Here is a 21,711-nt window from a genome sequence, read left to right on the forward strand (position 1 = left end):
TTTCGGTATATCCCCCTTTGAAAAAAATTAATAATTTTTATTTTTTTTTTTTTTACATCCCATTAATCCCACAGACTGTATGTCAGAAAAGACAGCTTCTATGTAACTAAGACATAAGAGTACGCTTGTCCGAAGACTTGCATGCACTTTCCAAACAGTGTTCTATTTACAGCAGCTGTTTTATTTCAAAGAAACATGCTGGTTTCTACTTTCAACTTTTGACCTCGGTTTCTATTTATAGCAGTTGTATGGCTTAGTTAGGAGAGAACAGACTGGTTTTCTAACTTTTAATCTTTGCTCAGAGATTCTATGTTCTAATTCATATCTGGTACAGAACCAGTTTGTAGGTATTTGGCACTAAAAGTCAAGTCTATTCTAGTTCATGCGTGTGTTAGAGCAAAATTATTTTTCAAATAATTTCACAGATGGATTAGTAAAAGACAAAAAAATTGATTCAGAAATGAATACACGAATTACACAATACAGTGTTCCATTCTAGGACAGTTTCAGGCTGTGTGGAAAGGATTTTAATATTGGTCATGATGGTAAAACAAAGAAACCAGGAATAGCTTGTTTTACTAACTCCAATACTAAGGTAATTTCTTTTTTACAGCAGAACTAAATTGTGGACACAAATTTTATAAATGCAGAGGCGTTATCTACCGAGTTCTTAATAGAACATGGACTACCCCTAGCAGTAGAAGACTACATTGGTCCTTTGTTCAGACAGATGTTTCCGGATTCCAAAATTGCAGAAAATATGCATGTGCAAGTACAAAATCATCTAATATTGTTAGGTGTTTAGCAGAAGATACTTTACTTAAAATTGCAGAAGCCATGAAAATTGGGCCATTTAGTATTGCAACAGACAGGAGTAATGATTATGACAAAAAGTTGTACCCAGTCTGTGTAAGAGCAAAGTCAGAGTGCTCTTCTTTCACTAGCACGAGTTAACAGTAGATTCCACGGGAGAATTTTTTTTATTTGCTTGATAATGCTTTGAATAAACATAAGTTGGCAGAACTGTACGGGGTTTTCAGCTGATACTGCATCAGTGATGACTGGAATCCATAAAGGAGTTGCGTATTGTATTTTGAAAAATGTCTCCATCATTGTACATATCAGGTTGTCTCTGTCATATAATGCACCATGCTGCAGGAAAGGCTGCTGATAAATTAGAAGGAGAAATCCTGAAGTATCAAGTTGGCTTTCTGCCTGACAATGTACTTCATGCGGACAGAGTTGATTTTTTTCTTCATCTCATTTCCCATCTAAAAGATCCAATAACTGGAAGATATAAATTTCCTCTTTTTTGTCAGGCTATGAAAGGAATATTGGTTCTTTACCATTCTAATGCTGACTGAGAGATTGCTTAGTATTGTTAACAAAAATAAAACTGAATTCAGATCCAGGCTCTGTAACCCAGCAATTAGTGCTCTACTGGTGTGCAAAACATTCGTAATCTCAGCTGGTACAAAGTGTTTTGAAATGCAATATGAGAGTTTGTTGCTTTATGAAGCTCAAATTATTATATATGAAAACTTGAAGCAGTAATTTATGTTAAAAGTCCAGAGGGATAAATAAATCATTTTGAACATATGCTCATTTAATTTTTATCATGTTATATGTGGATTACTCTTTTTCTGCTCAGATTACTCTTTTTGTCCACTTGGATTACACTTTTCGTCGCCAGGGGTTGGCATATATGCAAACCTAGCAGATGATGCATTGGTCTTCTCTATAAGTAGAGGTGGTTACCAGCTTGGCTTCCAGAACCTTCCACGTCTCAACCTCTTTGTAGATTTATTGGTAGAATTGCTTGCAATGAGGCATAGCAACAAAATTTGTCTTTGCAGACCAGATTGCATGTGCAGTGGATGCCTTATTCAGAAATGTGATCAGCCACATGCCTATAAATTTCCACCTTTCAGAATAATCCCTGAAGTTGAATTGTGTCAACCCAGTACGTTCTCAGTAGTAGCATCATCTTGATGGCAAGTTTTCTCAGGCTCCCTCCTGGCTGGTAGAGTTGGCAGTGTAAAAATAATAGGTAATGCTATTAAAATATAGCTTTGGGATGTAAAATTAATTTGATTTACATAATTATTGGATTCCCTCCTTGCTTGTTGCTCTGATGTCCTTTACTCCTGGTCTAAGTGAGAGAAGATGATAGTATGAATGAATTGAAATGGCTGGTATTGTACTGGGACTGAGCTGTTTTTATTTTAAATGTTGAGAATTGGAGGAGGGAATTTTTGCCTTGGTCTGAGGACTAGTGGCAGGTAAGAGATGGCAGTGTAATAATTTGGGTAAGTATTAAATCCATTTTACCACACGACGTTACATATTCAGCATATAATCAGTATGGTCGGGAAAAATACAATTTTTTTGTTGATCATGGTTTACCCGTTCAGGTTATCTTTACTAATGTAATGGTGTTCACCTGCTATGTTGTGTAAAGACACAGGTGAAGTGAAGTGTGATCACTTTATTTAAACATAAGCAGGTTCCATGTTGGACTGTGCTATTTGGACTAAATGACTTCTCTTATGCCAGAATAATGTTAAGTTGGCAAAAATAAGGAGAAATTAGTGTAGAGAGTTAAAAATAGTCATACTAAAGATTTTGCATATTTTCATGTAGTATGATTGAAATACTGATAAAATACTATTAAAGCATTATATAAAAAATATTAAAACTTCTCCAGTTTTGCTGGCGACCCTGGGTGGCTGAGTGGTTTAAGTCGCTCTCCTTTGCAGACCACTCTGTTTTGAAAGACCATCCTTCTGTCAGACAATAATGGTATCTGATGAGGTCATAGGTCATAGGTCATTGCTTGTTTGAAAGATTTGTTTTGATATTAGGTCATGCAATATAAAGTAGTGGCTACAAATATCTAATCCTTGATCTGTCTGTCCAGAAGTCATTGTCATTTTTATAGCATATGGACTGTAATCTTTTCATCAATACATTTTGGTGGTGATAAATTTAAATTTTTTTTTTTTATTACTTTGCTGAATAAGCAATTATTTTCTACGTGCTTTTATTTTGTGATGTACCCATTAGTTTTACATGTTTTACCAGTGGGGTAAGAAACAAATAGAAATGTGCCATCTAAATACAAGGATTATGATATTATAAATGCATGAAACAGAATAGTGAAAGAAACAGTTCTAAAAAGCTTTATGAAAATTGTCAGCTACACTATAGTTTTTAAATAAATTCTCTATGTAATCGTTTGTCTGTCTTTTCAGTACTAGTTCTTACTGATAAATTGGTTTTTCAACAAGCTTAGAAACTTCATGCAGAGTGTCCCCAAAAGAATATATCCTAGTTTCTCTGTGGTTATTTTGCTGTGATCTATTTTATAGAACATTGTTACCCGACTTGGCCGATGGATTGACTTTGAGAATGATTACAAGACCATGTACCCTTCCTTTATGGAGTCAGTTTGGTGGGTTTTTAATGAGCTCTACAACAAAGGCTTGGTCTACAAGGGATTTAGGGTGAGTATACCAAAAATATCCTTTTACGAGCCCATCTTAGATCAAATGTACTATAGTATTTTCTGTCTAGTTAGCATTTGATTGTCCAGCTCAAAATTGTACAACATTGGGAGAGATTTTCATTAAAGTTTGTCTAGTTATATTTTATGACTAGACAGTGTGCATACGTGCAAATTATTAAGCTTTTGGCATAATCATTACACCTTTTTTTAACCTAATTACGACTTAATCTCTCCTGTACTAGGATTATGCCTTTTAAGTACATCATAAAATAAAAATCTTTTTATTCTACTTATTGTATAAATTTTAGAACATTTTAAAAAGAAAGACTGCTGCATAATAATAGTGTATGAGTTAATTTGTCCATCATTAATGTACATGTACTTTCCAAATTTTTTACCTACATTAAGTGTATATGACCCATTTCTAAGAAAATGGACAAGTTTCTTTAATTTGAAGCTTGGCCTTATAGATTCATTATATTGTTAATCAAGTTTATTAGCGGACCAGTCTGTGCTTCCAAAGAAAATGGCGCCATATGTAAAGTGAAACAGGCATTTGTGGCTTGATTTGTGGATGAAAATTCTTAAAGCTGATGGCTCTTTTAAAATTCAAAACATGTCTGATCAGAAAAAGGACAGTTCATCACTGCTTTGCAAATTTTGAAAAGAACAACATGAGAATGATGTAAGACAGTACTTGGATTGAGCACATTAATAAGTTCATTGCAGAATTTCTAAGTAGCTTGAATTGCTGTAGATTACATTTTTACTGTAATTATGTCATATAATATACAAGTTCCACTTTTTATGCTCAGATTATTCTGTTTTGCCACTAGTATTAGCAAAAATTACACTTACACCTCTCTTGGAGTTGGCATCTATGAATATGTCACATACCATAACGACCGCTCTGGTGGCCTAGTGGTTAGAGCATCCGCCTCGGATGCAGGAGGTCATGGGTTCGATTCCTGGCCGAGTCATACCAAAGACTTACAAAAATGGTACTGACAGCTGCCTCGCTTGGTGCTCAGCATTAAGAGGTTAGTGTTAGGACTGGTTGGCCTGGTGTCAGGAAAATATGACTGGGTGGGACATCACGCTACATGTCTGCGGCATGATGTCCCAGTGCTAGACATCACTATAAACTGCCACACTGCAGACATCGTAGCAATGACTGAAAAATTGTTACAGCTACATTAAAAATCCAGAACACAGACACAAACATACCATAACCGCACTACCCTTTTCCAAGGTCAAGGTCACAGCAAGAGGTAAAACATAATTGTGCAACTTTAATCCTAGAAAATATGGATGGTGTATTATTATCCATGGCCACAGCCTCAGGGACAAAAGTCATGGCAAGGGAAACTGTAATTCTGTTACTTGTGTCCTTTTCATTTGTATAATGTTTGAATCAATGAAGATATTTTATTGAAATTTTTCCCATTATCATTATTAGACCGCTGTGTACCATAGCCGTACTTCCCCTCCCTGCTTCAAGGTCAAGGTGATAGCAATGAAAAATGCAGTTTTGTGACTTTTATCAGATGGAAAAGTTTTGAACCACCAAAGCAGGGTTTGTGTTTTTTAAAATGCAGGAGAGCTGTTCCCAGCTCCCGGTTTCCTTTATGAACTGATTAAATGACAGTAATGATTCTTTAATTTATAATTGATTATGAAGATGGTTAACTTCCACATGCGATATTATGTTTGAAGCAAAACAATTACGCTAATTAATGAGCTGTTTCAGTTCGTATTTAAGAGAGAAATTTGATCTTATGATCACTTTAGAAGTAGTTGTCAAGCAAGCTGATAGTTACTCTGCAAATAAAATGAGTTTGCCTAATTATTTTCGCAAGGAAGGTAATAACGGCAATTCGGAGAAGGTCAATTTATTTGAAAATGGAGGGATAAAACGTAAGACGGATACTGAGTGTGCTTGTTATCCCTATCTTGAATATATGACTCGGAAGGTGCAAGACATATATATGGACATATTTTAAAATTCATGAGCTAAAACATATACATGAACCTGAAGAAGCCAAATGTATAACAACCAGTGTTTTTAAAAATTAAATTCTTTTAAGAAATAATTATGTTGCATATTATTTCGTTTGTGTTTTTCTATGGATTAAGTACATACGTCTCATCAAATCTCGGCAAGTGATTACCATTTTGGGACCAGTGAAGAGTAAGGTGGGACTAGTGAAGAGAATGGTGGGACTAGTGAATTTTCTGAAACCACTTGTCCTGGACTAGTGGTTTAAAAAAAAATTGCTCAGCCCTGAGTTGTCGTTTTATGTAATTTTAGGTGATGCCCTTCTCAACAGCTTGTAACACACCACTTTCTAACTTTGAGACATCTCAGAACTACAAAGAGGTTGTGGACCCAGCCGGTGAGTATTTTACGTGTACCTCATTGTCTACAGTCAAATATCCATATGGCTTTTCAACTATGGCTACCAGCAAAAAGATTTCTTTGTTTCTCTTGAATACACAGAAGACTGCTCAATTAGTCACTTAGGGACCGAATGTAATAATGATTGGAAGGATTGACCCAATGAGACTCGCTGCTTGCTGAGTTGGCCAATCAGATTATCTCTTCAGATGCAGTCACTTGTCTAATGATCATTGGTCACTTCCTTGATGTATAATAGGTTATTTCCATGATTCAATGATGATGTATTTTTAGCTTGACTGTCACTGACCAAAAGAACTATGAGATGGCCATCTGTCTGTCCATTAGCACAGCTTGGTTATCGCTACTCTTGCTAAATTACTAGAAGAATTGCCATGAACCTTTGCACTCACATTCATCATAAGGTCTATTTGATCCTTAAAAAAATGGTGTTTCTTGGATGTCCAGTGTGGCCACCATATCAGCCTTCTTGACAATTCATACTGCTGTGCCACCAGAATTGATGGACATGTCATCATGAATCTTTCACTTAAAGACTTAAGATGTCTAGTTGATCCTACAAGAAAATATTGCTGATCTGATGGCCTCTATGGCACCATGGCAACCATCTTGAAAGCCTTGTTACTGCTACTTCGCCTGAATGGAAAGTCATATCAGCATGGATTTTCCACCAGAATTATCATGTTTAGTTGGTTCGAAAGGAGATATTGCTGCCTGGCCATGTTAAAAATGATATCGCTACTTCACTTGAATGGATGGTTGTATCAGGCAAGAAACCCTTGCCTGATACAACCATCCATTCAAGTGAAGTAGCGATATCATTTTTAACATGGCCAGGCAGCAATATCTCCTTTCGAACCAACTAAACACAAAACTGAATAATGTTTTAGATCATTTATGTCCTTTCTCTCCCAGAATTCTTAGCATTTTGATGTTCCTAGATGTTTCACTGGAATGTTATGAGTGATCATGTAATTTTGAGCCACACATTAAAATGTTAATTTTGCAAAAGATTACTTATATAATATTTCTGGTGAGTTTTTCCTAAACAGAGCTAAATTTGAATTTAAATGATATAATTGTTTATTCTCCTGTTAGTGGTAGAAGTACTTCATGTACTATCATTGAATGCAAGGGTTGTACTTCATGTACTATCATTGAATGCAAGGATTGTACTTCATGTACTATCATTGAATGCAACAGTTGTACTTCATGTACTATCATTGAATGCAAGGGTTGTACTTCATGTACTATCATTGAATGCAAGGGTTGTACTTCATGTACTATCATTGAATGCAAGGGTTGTACTTCATGTACTATCATTGAATGCAACAGTTGTACTTCATGTACTATCATTGAATGCAAGGGTTGTACTTCATGTACTATCATTGAATGCAACAGTTGTACTTCATGTACTATCATTGAATGCAAGGGTTGTACTTCATGTACTATCATTGAATGCAAGGGTTGTACTTCATGTACTATCATTGAATGCAAGGATTCCAAACAGGTACCAGTAGTTTTGAGCATCTATGGATTTGTATCAGTAATTATATATGCCACTTTTTTTCTTTTACTTTGTTTTGTAGTGTATCATGTTCAGGCAGAGTATTCATTTTTGTTTGCCTGCCATATTTAGAAAATCCAGAGAATAATAAAAGAGCATGAAAAAAAAACTACATTGTGCTAGTTTGGATAAAAAAAATTCCTTGTAAGGCCCACACCTCACCCCCACTACAAATTTGTGTTTCTGGTTTGCTGACCATCCCTGTTTCTCAGTGATGACCCTGGCACTACCCCTCCATGGTTCAAAAAAATAAAGAAAAAGAAAAAAGTTCTCAAAATAGATTTGTGCATCTAATTGAGCCAGTTTTGCCAGGTACTTTGAATCGCTTAGTACATTATACATACCACACTGTGACGATGTTCCCTATACACAAAATTAGTTTGTGGCTACCATTATCTAGAGGATGACCTCCACTGATTTTATTGCCCGATGTGAGTGCATAAATAGAACATCAACAGAGAACTGAGCATAAGTATTGAAGAGAAATAATACAATAGACAAGAGGATAACAATTTAATCAATGACATAAACTAATTGTGTCAGATTCAATTCAAACAAATTTATGTTTGCAGAATTTCAATGCCAGTGTTCTGTTTTTGATTCATTTCATCATTGCTTCCCATCTTCGTCTCAGTGTATCCCATGTCTTCCCACCTTCACATGTATATGTTTGATCTTTCTTGATCCTTCTATCCTAACTGCTTGATCTCTTAGCAGGACTTACGTCTTTCGGACTGTCCCAGACTTCGAGAGAACTGTTTCCCTTAATGCTGTTCTTTCCAAGCAAATATGCATCTAGCACTAAAGACCTGTCTTTGCCTACAAGACAGCCACCTGGTAACCTTACTTGTCTTAACAAGGAAGAACTACTTTTTAGTTTTCCTCGGAAACGAATCTTGCTCCACTTGCAGGAATGTCTGGACTGAGGAAATTCACCTTACTTTAAATTCAACATTTCTTCCAGGGTGTACGCCATAATTTAAACTGACCAGTCATAATCAGCCATTCATAATTTTTTCCCCAAGATAATTATTTCTTCTGTCAGATTTTGATATTCTAGAATCTGAGAAATACGACACATACCAACTTTCTTTTGTTAAATGACTATTCAACATGCCGTTTCCATTAAGGAGATATGGTCGGCATCTTCATGTTTACTTTTCCAGGACAGCCTTGTGATGCCTGGATTAATTCTAAATTAGCCATAGATGCTAGCCTCCCCCTCCCCCACGAAATGTACCAGTTGACATGGGAAATGGTCAAAATGACCCTTCACATAAAACCTTGCTGGCTTGACTGTACTAAAATTTTAATGTACAATGTATTCAGTTTTAATGTTCAGTGCTTACTCAAAAGTCAATACATTACACAATCAATGTTTAAAAAAAAACTTCCTACTTAATGTCATTTTAACTTAGGCAAATAAAATTGTGTATTTCTTATTGAACTAAGATGTTTTAAAGAAGTTTCATTTCTTACCTTCGTCTTTTATTTTGATATAGCTTATAGACAATTTAAGTTATTGTATCTTGTGTTTCTTGTTTGCACTTAGAAGTATTTTTATCTTCCAAAGCTTTTAATGCAGTTCTTCCATTTGACAATTTCGGAACTTTATCATTAGTTGTCACTATACAGCCACAATTGTGCTGAAGTGCCATAAAGTTGCAGTAAGAGGGTAGACAGAGTCCTGAAGCAGATGCATGGCTGGAAAATGTAGACATTTTCTACCTGCATGTGAAACTTTTCAAACTATTCTACTAAAATTTGAATATTTTCCTGGTTGATTATGTTAGAAATCTTTGGTAAGTAGCATCATTTAAAATTTACTTAAATCTTTTCAACCTTATTTTGGAGTACAAAATTGTGGGCTTGTCTAACATTGAGAATCCAGTAAAAGCCCATTGTCATTAGAACTGCATGGAACCCAAACTGTTATTTGTGTTAATTTTATTGTTACAGTGATAATCAGTTTTCCTCTCATCGAGTCCCCAGATGTCTCAATGATTGCCTGGACGACCACACCCTGGACTCTTCCTAGCAACCTCTCCCTCTGTGTCAACCCAGAGATGGATTATGTCAGGGTGAAAGGTGAGTAATTTGAATGTAGATCTACCTACCACAGGTGAACTTTAGCTCTACAGGTTGATCAGTGAGAAAAGTTTGCAAGATAGCCCGTTGCCCTTCGTCCATCTATCAATTAACGTAAGCTTGACATTGGTACAACTCTAGAACTCTTTGGAAAATTGCTATAAATCCTTTGACACACATTTGTCCACTGGTCTTGTTTGACCTGAATGAATAAGGTGCCACTCAATCATTTAGTATTTCAATCACTGTGGCAATCTTGAAAACCTTGATTTTTCTGCAATGATGGTTGAATTAACTTGGGATTTTCACAAAAAGGACTCTTCGTGATGTCTAGTTTGTCCTGAATGAAATTGGTGCTGATCTTACATTCAGTAAGGCCACCACATCAGGAAATATTTTTATTGCACAAGAAAATCAGATGGTTTCAACATTAAGCAGTTAGAATGAAGAAACTGCCTTATCTTTGAATCCTAGAAATTCATTTTTAGAATGTTACTTCGTTTTGAGGACTCTTGTTTTATTTTCTCGGGTTTGTACTAGTCACAATGAGTTTCATATGTAATTTGCAGAAGAAATGCTTGAATTACTTATTACTTCAGGAGTTAGTTGCAGACCTGCCAACCCTTTCAATCTACGAGTTTCCCTGAAATTACCTTTAAATTACGTACTTAAAGAACAACAACATAAATGATAAAAATATGATTGGTTTGGTCTAATCCAGATATTGGCTTTTCATAGATTGGTCTGGATCCTGCTTTATTAGATTCATTGGAAATGGTCAGGGAACCAGGCTAGCTTTACCATTGTACAGCTTTAGCATTGTACCTCAGACACTTTAATCTACCCCTTATTTTCTCCGTACAAAACGTCATCTAGCATATTAACACAAGCTGACAGCAAAGGGACAATTGCCCTCTTAAAAATTCAAACAATCATCACAGACGTATAGAAAGGAATATTTAGATTATTGGTAGAAAGTTTGGGAAGGCAACATTTATCCCAGGTACATTTACTGGATGTCACTCATTCAAAGTATTGATCATTATGGGAGAGATGATAGACACTGCTGCATGTCCTTTGAAAGAAGACATTTTTGAAACTGAACTGGAGGTAATTAAGGTCTAAGAGTGCTTAACAAATGTTTTAGTTGAACATAATGTTGTCTTCACTGCATCAGACCACACTTCTGAACTTTTCAAGTGCATATTTCCAATGCAACAAGAACAGTACATGACATTTTATTACACCTTGCTGAAAAATGACTTTAGTTATGGAAAATGTTTGAGTACTTTGCTGAGAAGGTCTTGTTAGGTTGGCATGTCTGTAGTTGCATCATGTTGTGTTGTGTGCAGTTGTGAAAGTGAATTGATTGCTAATGTTTCTTAATGTACAGCATGTCATATAATAATTCAGTGTACTGCATGTCATGTGGTAACTCCTTGTACATCATACATCATATCATGTGATAACTATGTCATGTAATAATTCAATGTACTGCATGTCATGTGGTAACTCTTGTACATCATACATCATATCATGTGATAACTGTGTCATGTAATAATTCAATATACCACATGTCATGTGGTAACTCCTTGTACATCATACATCATATCATGTGATAACTACGTCATGTAATAATTCAATGTACCACATGTCATGTGATAACTCCTTGTACATCATACATCATATCATGTGATAACTATGTCATATAATAATTCAATGTACCGCATGTCGTGTGATAACTCTTTGTACAGTATATAACATATCATGTGATGACTCAATGTACAGCATATCATGTAATAACTCAATGTACAGACTGTCTTGTGATAATTCTGTGCAGCTAGGTCATTTTAAACATGGTAATAAGAGGGTTGCCATTTAGTCTTACTATTTTTTCAATGTTATTATTAAATCTGTCAGCAATAAATCACTTCAGGCTGAGTTTGATTTGAAAGTCTGCATGAGAACAAAAGATTGCAATAGTGTATTTACCCGTATAATATGCAACAAACTGAATTCTACACTTTGATCCTGTGTGAAGACATCAAATATTGCAATTGCCTGTTGATTGCATTGAGCAAATAGCAGCTGGTCATGTGTTTAGTTCACATGTGGAGTGGTGACATTGTTAAAAATGAGTTGGCTATTAGTTGAATTCTAACATTCTTAAGTCACTATGCTCATGCCATGATTGCATGAAAGCACTGATGAATGATAGCCTAGGTATGATCTTATACACTTTAATAACAGAATGGCTTAGTGTTGTTAGCTCCCTTTTGATGTTAAGCTCACTTATGAAATATGCTATGCAGTTAATTGATACAATCAGGTGTCAGATATGTGCAGGTGTTTTAGTATTGTTTTACTGATTCGGTCAGCTGCATCTTGTTGTCGGCATAGTTTTGTTTCTTTCCTAATCTTTAAGTTTTGGGCTTTTATTGCAGCTAATCTACAAAATTAAATTTTGTAAATTTTGTCAAGCAAAGCCACAACTTTAAGTCCACATGAAATTGACCCTTTCTTCATAAAACCGAAATCATTGTGACTTTTGAAAATGAAACCACAGGAGGTTCTGTGATGTATTCTTTACTTTAAATTTCAAGCAAAGAGAATAGACTACGATGTGCTGGTGCTTTATGCAATGGCCTACGATGATCGACACTTTTTCCAGTTCATGTCCTACATATAAAAGTATGTTACTGAAACATGGGGGATATCTTGATACTCATTTCTTCAGTGAGCTATGATGAAAGAATCGTTCTCGTTAATATGACAATCATCTGTGATCAAAAATGGTATGTTTGAGGTCCAGGTCTTGTCTCTTTACACAGTTAAATTCCCAGTATTCATAATGGAATAATACAAACACATGCAGTCATGTAAATGAGGCATGCGTTGATCAACCATAATCAAAAAGTTCTTAATGGAGTCCCATCACAAAATGAACACAGTTGTCATTTGGGGGCTGATTGTATGCCCTAATCTTAAAGTAACATGTTTAAGATCATGCAAAATTCTTGATTGTAGCACCTTGCTTTATGGAAATGTAACTTCCAGTTTGTTAAATTTTTCGGCCGAATTATTACATTGGTGTTCATTCTGGTCATACCCATTTCATTTCCACATAATGCATTCTTTACCATCGACAGTTTCCAAACTTTGTGGATGACTTGCAATTGGGGTGTAGTTGCATGATGTGTCTCTGCCTTTCAGTTGTTGTTATATGTCACTTTAATTATCTCATATCAGTTGTTGTTGCTGTAAGGTTTCATGCCATTTTTCAGCACAAGATTGGCTATATATGGTGGTCAGTATAAATGGTGGAGGAAGAACCCGGGAAAACCCTTGAAAGAATCACCGCCCCACAAGAAGCTGTTGGCAAGCGTTCTCATATTCCTAAATTGACCGAACCCAAGACTCCAACCCACACAGATTTGAGATGGCAATGATCTGTAATGGTGAGGGCTTTATACCACTCGGCCACTCAAGGCCACATCCCATTTCTGTAAATGGGCCTTTGGATCTCTAGAATTGAAGAAGTAAATGTATAAGTATAGTCATAAGTGTGCATGTTGGGATCAGTTCTGTTATATTCTTGTTCAGGGAGCTGTGATGAAACAATTAGTCTCGTTCGTATGACAACCATGTGATTGTAAATTGTTTGCCTGAGCTCCAGGTCTTATCTTCCCAAATCAAATTCCCTGTTTGAGATTTTAAGGTCCTTTGAATACAGTATCATAATGACGTCTTCCCTTTCCCTCCTGGTCTCCATGAACTGTTGAGTATAGCAGTTGTGGAAGTGTGACTTTCTTCTTCTTTGCAGTATTGATTTAATGTCAGGTCTAGTGCATGATGTGGGTCTGTACAGTGTGTTTAATTTTAGTATTTTTGCATTTTGATGGTCTCTGTAGATAGACATAAAATATTTCCACTGCTTGCTAATTGCAATGAGATAGGGGTAGCTGATCATGAGTTTGGTTCACATGTACAGTGGTGACATTTGATCCAAAAATATGGGGATTCAATTTTAAAACTCGTAAGCCACTGTATTCATGCCATGGTTTGGTTCATGTGTGCAACGATGACAATATTCACCAAAACAGATGAGTTGGTTGAATTTTAACATTCTTAAGCAACTGTTTATGCCATGATTGTCTGAAAGTGTTGATGGTGGAACTTCGTGGCCAGTTGTTTAAGTAAGACATCGTGGACATGTGATTTAATAAGCAACTGACTTAGTGTTGTTAGCTGCAGTGGCTCCCATTTGATGTTAGAACTCTGATGAAAATGTTGTGTATGTGATTGATCATGACATGTGTTTGATTCTACACATACAATTGTTAATATTGTTTTAATGATTCAAAAGAATGCAGTGTTTTGTCAGCATTGGCTTGTTTTGGGTATTTTTTCAAGGTTAGTCCAGAAAATTAAAATAGTATGCGTATCCAGATATTAATTGTCAAATCCATGAATTTAAAGTATCCATGAAAATGTCCTTTTCTTTTCTTTTTAAAACCACAAAAAATGGATACCCATGGAAATGAAACCACAGGATGACCAATACTTTATTTTTAAGTTAAAACAAAGAGCATAGACCTGGATCTCCTGGTGCATTCTGCAATGTCCTGTATGGGTCTACACTGTTTACAGCTGAGTTGTGTCTTACATAGAGAAGTTTGTTATTAAATATTGAGAAGAGGATGGAGAATATTTTGAAACTCGTTTGTTCAAGGACATGTGATGACTGAAATAATCTCGTTAATATGACAATCATCTGTGATTAAAAATGGTATGGTTGAGCTGCAGGTCTTGAACTGTCTGCAAAATAAAATTGTATTCATTATGGAATACATACACATGCTGATGTATAAATGCTTTTATCACGGTATTTTTATTCACAGGTGAGTAAGATAGTTGTGTGCAACTGCTATGTGTGTCATTAGTGTCAGTGAGGTAATAAATAGTTAATCATGGTTCACCCAATTATTTTAATTTAAATCTTATATTCAGCTTATTCAATGCATATTTTGGGTCAGTGAATGTAATATTTTTAAATGTTTTTGAACAGAGTAGATAGAAATTATTGTTCTGTCATTTGCAAGACATCCAGAAAATATGATGATAGGTGTAATATGTTGATGTATATCTGCCTTTTGGTATGTTGTTATATGTTAATTTTATATTTCTAATTTCTGTAAATGAACCTATAGGATTGAAGAAGTAAATAAATAACTTATGCAAATATAGTCTTAAGTGTGCATGATGGATTGGATTCTGTTATATTCTTGTTCCAGGGGCTGTGATGAAACAATTAGTCTCGTTTGTATGAGAGTAATCTCTGATTACAAGTAGTTTGACTGAGCTCCAAGTCTGAACTTTCCAGAATCAAACAAAATTGCTTATTCTGGTCCCATCATAAAATTAACAAAGGTGTTTGTTTTTTTAAGCCTACTTTTGTGGGAAGTCCGATATATTGGTTGATTTTCAAGCAGTGATATTAAGATTATTTTTAAGGATTTTATTAAAGTCTTTGATTCACATAGATTTTGTAAGCTCAGACCTAGAGCCTCATCCTGCTTGGCAGGAATTGAGGAATGTTGTTGATTGTTTTTAGGTCCTCCAAGTACAGTACAGTGATGATATCTTCCCTTTTCCTCCAGGTCTCCATGACCTGTGGAGTATAGCAGTTGTGGAGCTGTGACTCTTCTTTGTAGGATTGATTTAATGTCAGGTCTAGTGGTTGAAGAGCGAATGTACATTTTCCTTTAATTTAGTTAGCATTTCTGCATTGTGATGGTCTCTACAGATAGAAATCAAATATTGTCATTGCCTGCCAATTCCGTTGAGTAAGGGGTAGCACTTCATGTGTTTGGTTCATTTGTTGAATGGTGACAGTATTTACCAAAAAAGTCAGTGGAATTTTGTCATTCTGAAGTGACTATTAATGTCATGATTGTCTCAATGTGTTGATGGTAGAACTTGATGGATAATAGTTTAAGAGATTGTAGACATGTGCAGTGGTAATGGACTGACTTGGCTTCCTTTAATTTTAAGGACTAGGATGAAAATGCTTTGTATGGGTAAATGATTGATCATGGCAGGTGTTTGATTGTATGTGTACAGTTGTTAGTGTTGTTTTACTGACACAAGCATTTGCTGCTTGTGGTTGGCACAGTTTTACCCATTTATAATCATTGCCCATTTTATAATCATTACCCTAATCATTGCCCATTTTATAATCATTGCCAATTTATTAACATTGCCCATTTATAATGTTTACCCATTTATATTATTTACCCATTTATAATCTTTGCCCATTTATAATCTTTGCCAATTTTATAATCTTTGCCCATTTTATAATCATTGCCCATTTTATAATCATTGCCAATTTATAATCTTTGCCCGTTTATAATCTTTACCTATTTATAATCATTGCCCATTTATAATCATTACCCATTTATAATCATTGCCCATTTATAATCATTGCCCATTTTGTAATCATTGCCCATTTATAATCTTTACCCATTTATAATCTTTGCCCATTTATAATCATTGCCCATTTTATAATCATTGCCAGTTTATAATCTTTGCCCATTTATAATCTTTACCTATTTATAATCATTGCCCATTTATACTCTTTACCCATTTATAATCATTGCCCATTTATAATCTTTACCCATTTATAATCTTTATTTTGGGTATTTACTGAGGTTAATCCACAAAATTAAATATGCAAACTTTGACAGGCAAATCATTAATTTGAAGTATGAGTGAGAATGTCCATTTTATTAACATTACGAGACCATCAAACTTAAAATCTATGAAAATGAAACCACATAAGGTTGTATGATGCTTATTTATTTTGCTAGTGCATTCTGCAATGGCCTGTACAAGACTACACTTTTTACAGTTGAGTTAGTGTCATACATGGAGAAGTATGTTATTCATAATGGAGGAGAGGATCCAGGATATATTGATATTTTTTGTTCGAGGAGCTGTGATGACTGAAATAATCTCGTTAACATGACAATCATCTGTGATTATACATGGTATGGCTGAGCTCCTGGTCTTCAGCTTTCCACAATAAAATTCCTTATATTCATAATGGAATACATACACATGCATTCATGTAGATGAGACATGCATTGATTGACCATAATCAAGAAGTCATTAATAGTGTCCCATCATATAATAATCAGAGATCTTTTTGTTTACCTGAAATTAAACTGTATCAGGCTGCAACAGATGTTAAATATGGATGTGTGAAAGTCTCCAAACAGTATCATGTTTTTTTTCTGTTGGAAGAAAAGAACTTTAATAAGGATCACATTCATGTATATCATTGGTATTGAATTTTTCTGCAGAGGAAACCCATAACATTTCTGGAGTTCTGTAAAGAGCAGTAAGGTCCAGTTCCTTCAGCAATAACAGTTGGAGCCTTTATTTCTCCAAACATTTTAGATATTGCAGACATGTTCATTAAATTGTTAAAAAGTGTCTTTAACTGCAGTGCTGTAGATTATTGGCTGGATATTTTGATAAAAGCGTATGGTTTTGATATTATATCTGGTATTCTGTTCAGAATGTGCCATGAATTGTGTGTACTTGTTTTAGAATGTCTATAAAGTTCTGTACTTTATGTCACCTATTTATTAAAAGAGACAAGTGTTAAAGTGAGTGCCGTTATCTTATGGTTTCTTTAAAATTTCCTTTGTGCATAATAGTAAAACCTGCACCCAGTCGGGTTCCAGTCGCTTATATAGACATTGGTTTCGTTAAATGATATATACACCACTCCCTCAAAAAATAAAAGAAAGATGTTTTTCTTGTGTGTTTTTATCTATTAGGAATATTTATGTATTCAGATGTAATTTCATTTATTTGCTTGATAGAAGGTTTGGTACAGGACCGAACAAAACTGAAATTGGTTTGTGAAATCGGAGTAAGTTTTTATTCTTGTCCATAATATAAGTATTAAAGAAAATTTTTGTGTATGGGTTTCCTTCTTTAATAAAAGGTGAACCATTCTTCTGTTTTTACCATTGAGAGTTTTTATTTACAGGTATGATAATTTGATGTAATACTTTTTATGTTATTAATGTTGGCAGCCTAGTTCTCCCAATTATTTTCAATTTAAATCTTACATGTAACTTGTTGTTTGTATGTTTTGGGTCAGTGAATGTAATATTTTAATATGTGTTCTAACAGAGAAGAATGTAATTATTGTTTTGTCATCTGAAGACATACATAAAATATAGTAGATGATGTATATCTACCTTTTATTGTTTTCATGTTTGTTTTATATATGTCATTTATGTAAATGGGCTTTTGTGTCTATAGAATAGAAGTAGTAAATCAGTACAATATACAAATATAGTCTTAATTATGCATGATGGAGTGGATTCTTTTATATTTTTGTTCAGGGAGCTATGATGAAACAATTAGTCTCGTTCGTATGACAATCTCTGATTACAAATAGCTTGTCTGAGCTCCAGGTATTAACTTGCCAAAATCAAATTCCTTGTATTGTTTATTATAACAAAAATATCATCACTCCAGTCCCATCATAAAATGAGCAAGATTTTTGGTATGTTTTGGCCTATTTTAGTGGAAAATGAGACCAATCAGTTGACTTTCATGGCATTGACTCTAAGAGTTTCTTAAGGCTTTTGTTAACGTTTTTCAGTATGAGAGATTTCAAAACTTTGATAGGGTCTCGTCATATTTGTAATGAATTGAACAAGTGATGAATGCTTGACTTCATTGTTGAGATTTTAGGGTTCCTTAAATACAGTACAACAATGACATTTACTTTTCCATCCCAGTCTCCATGATCTGTTTTGAACATAGCAGTTGTGGAAGTTTGATATTTTTTGGTTATTTGTTGTATTTATTTAATGTCAGGTCATGTGAATTCAAAGGTTGTATCAATGTCTGGATTTGGACACTTGCATTAATGTGAAAAAAGCATGTAGTTTTAATAATATCTCATCTGCTTTTCTAAGAACACGTGCCAATGAATTTTGTGTACTTGTATACAGTCTCTTTTTTTAGCATGTCTATAAAGTCTGATACCTTATATCACCAATATTAAAAGAGATAAGCATTAAAGTGAGTATGTTCATCTTGAACAGTTTGTTTTAAACCTCCATGATGAATAATACTAAAACATGGACCAGATCATGTTCTGGATGCATATTGGTTTCATTGAATAATAATGTATTTAAACAATACCCCTGATTTCTTATGCATTTAATCCATTAGAAATTTTTAAATATTCGGATATGCATTGTGTAAAGATTTTGGTTCTGGATAACACAACACGGAATCTGTATCTGACCACATGTGCAGGCTTTTAGTCGTGATGGATGTGGTAAACCAAATTTTCAAGACAACTTCCATTTGAATGGTTTCTGTCTTTAATAAAATGTAAACAAATCTGCTTTTACCTTTTAAATTTTTTATTAACAGGTGAGTAACATAATTGTATACAAACACTATCAGTATCAATGTCAATAGTGTAATGAATAGATAAGGGGTTTTTCAAATTTCAGTACCTGTAATTAAATTGTTTATATAACTTGTCATTTGTATGTTTTTGGAAATGTAATATTTTTTGAAAAATGTTTCCAAAGAGAGAGGAAAGTAATTGTTTTTGCCATCCAAAGACATGTAGAAATTTTACATGCTGATGCAGATCTGCCATTCAACATGTTGTTACCAGTTACTTTTATTTCTCGCATTTCTGTAAATGGACCCTTCTAACTGGACAATTGAAGAATAAATGTGTATTTAAATATAGTCATAAGCATGCATGGTGGAGTGGATTCTGTTATCCTCTTTTTCAATAACTTTGATTAATCCATTAGTCTTTTTCGTATAGCAATCATCTGTGACTGTAACTTGTCTGCCTGAACTCCAAGTCTTGTATCTCCAAAATAAAATATTTTCCTTGCTTGATTATAATGAAAACATCCTTACTGGTCTGATCATAAAATAAGCAGAGGTGATTTTTGTTTTTAATTGCCTCTGTGTGTGTGTGTTTATGTATGTGTGTTGTATCATTGCTTTTCACTCAGTGACATTGAGTTTTAGGTTTTCGTTAAATTTTTTCATTCGCATAGATTTTGTAAACTAGGATTGAGTGGTCTCATTAGGAAGCTATAAGAATTCATGCAGCAACATTTCTACTTGCCCTGTTACCTTAATGTGTAGAAGACGTTGGGATCCTATGTGGCTGAGTTGCCTATGGTGCTCGCCTATACAGATCACTCCGATCTCATATTAGTTTGAGTGGGTTTAAATCCAGGCTCAACTACACGAGTTTTCCAATGAGTTTACTGTGGTTCTTCCTGGGTCTGTCAGGGTTCTTTCTACACAGATACACAGGCCAAAATGCATGTCCTACTATGTGCCTAAATTAATATAACTCCTTCCCACTCACCCCCTCACCCCAAGAAAAACTAATCAGGGTCACAAGGAAACCGTTATATTAAAGTTTTGGTTAACGTTTTGCCATTTGCTTATATTTTTGAAACCCCTTGATTGAATGTCTTCATGCTTGCGGTGAATCATTACGATGGTAAGCCGATTCATTTTGCAACAGTTTTGATTTCCTCCAGGTACAAGGTAGCAAGGAAGACATCAAATATTGCCACTGCCTGCTAATTGCATTGAGAAAGTGATTATTCTTAAGGTGTTTGGTTTATATGGAAAATGGTAAAGATATTGACCCCAAAAAATCCGGCTTAATTTTATCATTCTTAAGCAACTGTATTCATGCCAGGATTGTCATAAAATGCTTTATGGATGGTAGTCCAAGTAAGATATTATACATGTACTTTAATAATCGACTGACTTAGTGTTCTTAGCGGCATCGGCTCCCTTTGATGATAAGCACTCTGATGAAAATGCTGTGTACGGGATTGATCTCTTTTGTTTTACTTGTACAATTCTTAGTGTTGTTTTAATGAATTGAGCGACTGTAGTGTATTGTGGGCATAGTTTTTTTGTTGTTGTGTGTAATCTTTATTTTGGGTATTTATTTAAGGTTAATCCAGGAAATTAAATACATACTTTTGACGGACAAATCCATGAACCTAAAGTATCCTTGAAAATGTCCTCTTTTTTTGTTATAAAATGACAAAATTTGTGTCCCAAGAAAATGAAATACAGTAGGTTCTATTATGTTTACATTATTTATAATATATATAGCAAATGGCATTGACCCTGATCTGGTGGTGCACTATGCAATGGCCAGTATGGGATCTTACTGTTTACAATTGAGTTTGTTTCATACATAGGGAATTATATTACTAACTGTGGAGTTAAGGATGGAGGATACTTTGATACTTTTTTCTTCAAGGAGCTATGATGAAAGAATTGTTCTCGTTAATATGACAATCATCTGTGATTATAAATAGTACAGCTGAGCTCCAGGTCTTCAGCTTTCTGCAAAATAAATTGTATTCATCATCAAATGAGATCAGGCATTAATTGATTGATTACAGTGCAAACGTTCTTAGTGAAGTTCCATCAGAAAATGAGCAGAGGTCTTATTTTTGGAACCAGTGAATGAACTGGATCAAACTATAACAGATAATAATATGGATGTGTGAGAGACTCCAAACAGCACCATATTTTTTGTACTAAGAAAAGAAGTATAAAAAAGACACCAAATAATGAAAATTTTATCACTGGAATATAATTTTTCAGCAGATGAAATCTTAAACATATCTGGAGTTATGTAAAATAATGTTCAGTCCCTTGAAAAATGTCAGATGGAGTTTCTATTTCTACAGACGTTTTGGACGTTCTTAACATGTTTATTAAAGTCTTGAACTCCATTGCTGTAGATTATTCACCAGATTTACACATTTGTATTGATGTGAGAAAAAAGCGTGTGCCTGATATTCTGTTAAAAATGTGCCACTGAACTATGTGTACTGCATAGTTTGTTTAGCATGTCTATAAAGTTCTATACATTATGTCACTCATTTTTGAAGTGAGATAAGTATTAAAATGAGTGTCCTCATCCCAAAGAGTTTGTTTGAAACTTCATTTTGAATTTTGCTAAAATCTGGACTGGATCATGTTCCCATTTCTTTAAAGCCTCCATTGTGGATAATA

The 21,711-nt window shown here is 34.5% G+C and overlaps 1 protein-coding gene across 2 annotated transcripts in view; it reads left to right on the forward strand.

Moving 5' to 3' along the window:
- LOC149787845 (isoleucine--tRNA ligase, cytoplasmic-like) overlaps positions 1–21,711 on the forward strand; it is a 146,791-nt gene that overhangs the window by 18,406 nt on the left and 106,674 nt on the right. For both annotated transcript variants that reach the window (XM_089974065.1, XM_089974066.1), the window contains exons 5-7: positions 3,372–3,506; positions 5,820–5,904; positions 9,454–9,582. In XM_089974065.1, the coding sequence (XP_089830191.1) occupies positions 3,372–3,506; positions 5,820–5,904; positions 9,454–9,582 (349 nt within the window). The remainder of the gene's footprint in view (positions 1–3,371; positions 3,507–5,819; positions 5,905–9,453; positions 9,583–21,711) is intronic.

This window comes from Sinohyriopsis cumingii, chromosome 11 (genome assembly GCF_028554795.1).
Source record: "Sinohyriopsis cumingii isolate HCF-2022 chromosome 11, ASM2855479v2, whole genome shotgun sequence".
Classification (NCBI taxonomy): domain Eukaryota; kingdom Metazoa; phylum Mollusca; class Bivalvia; order Unionida; family Unionidae; genus Sinohyriopsis; species Sinohyriopsis cumingii.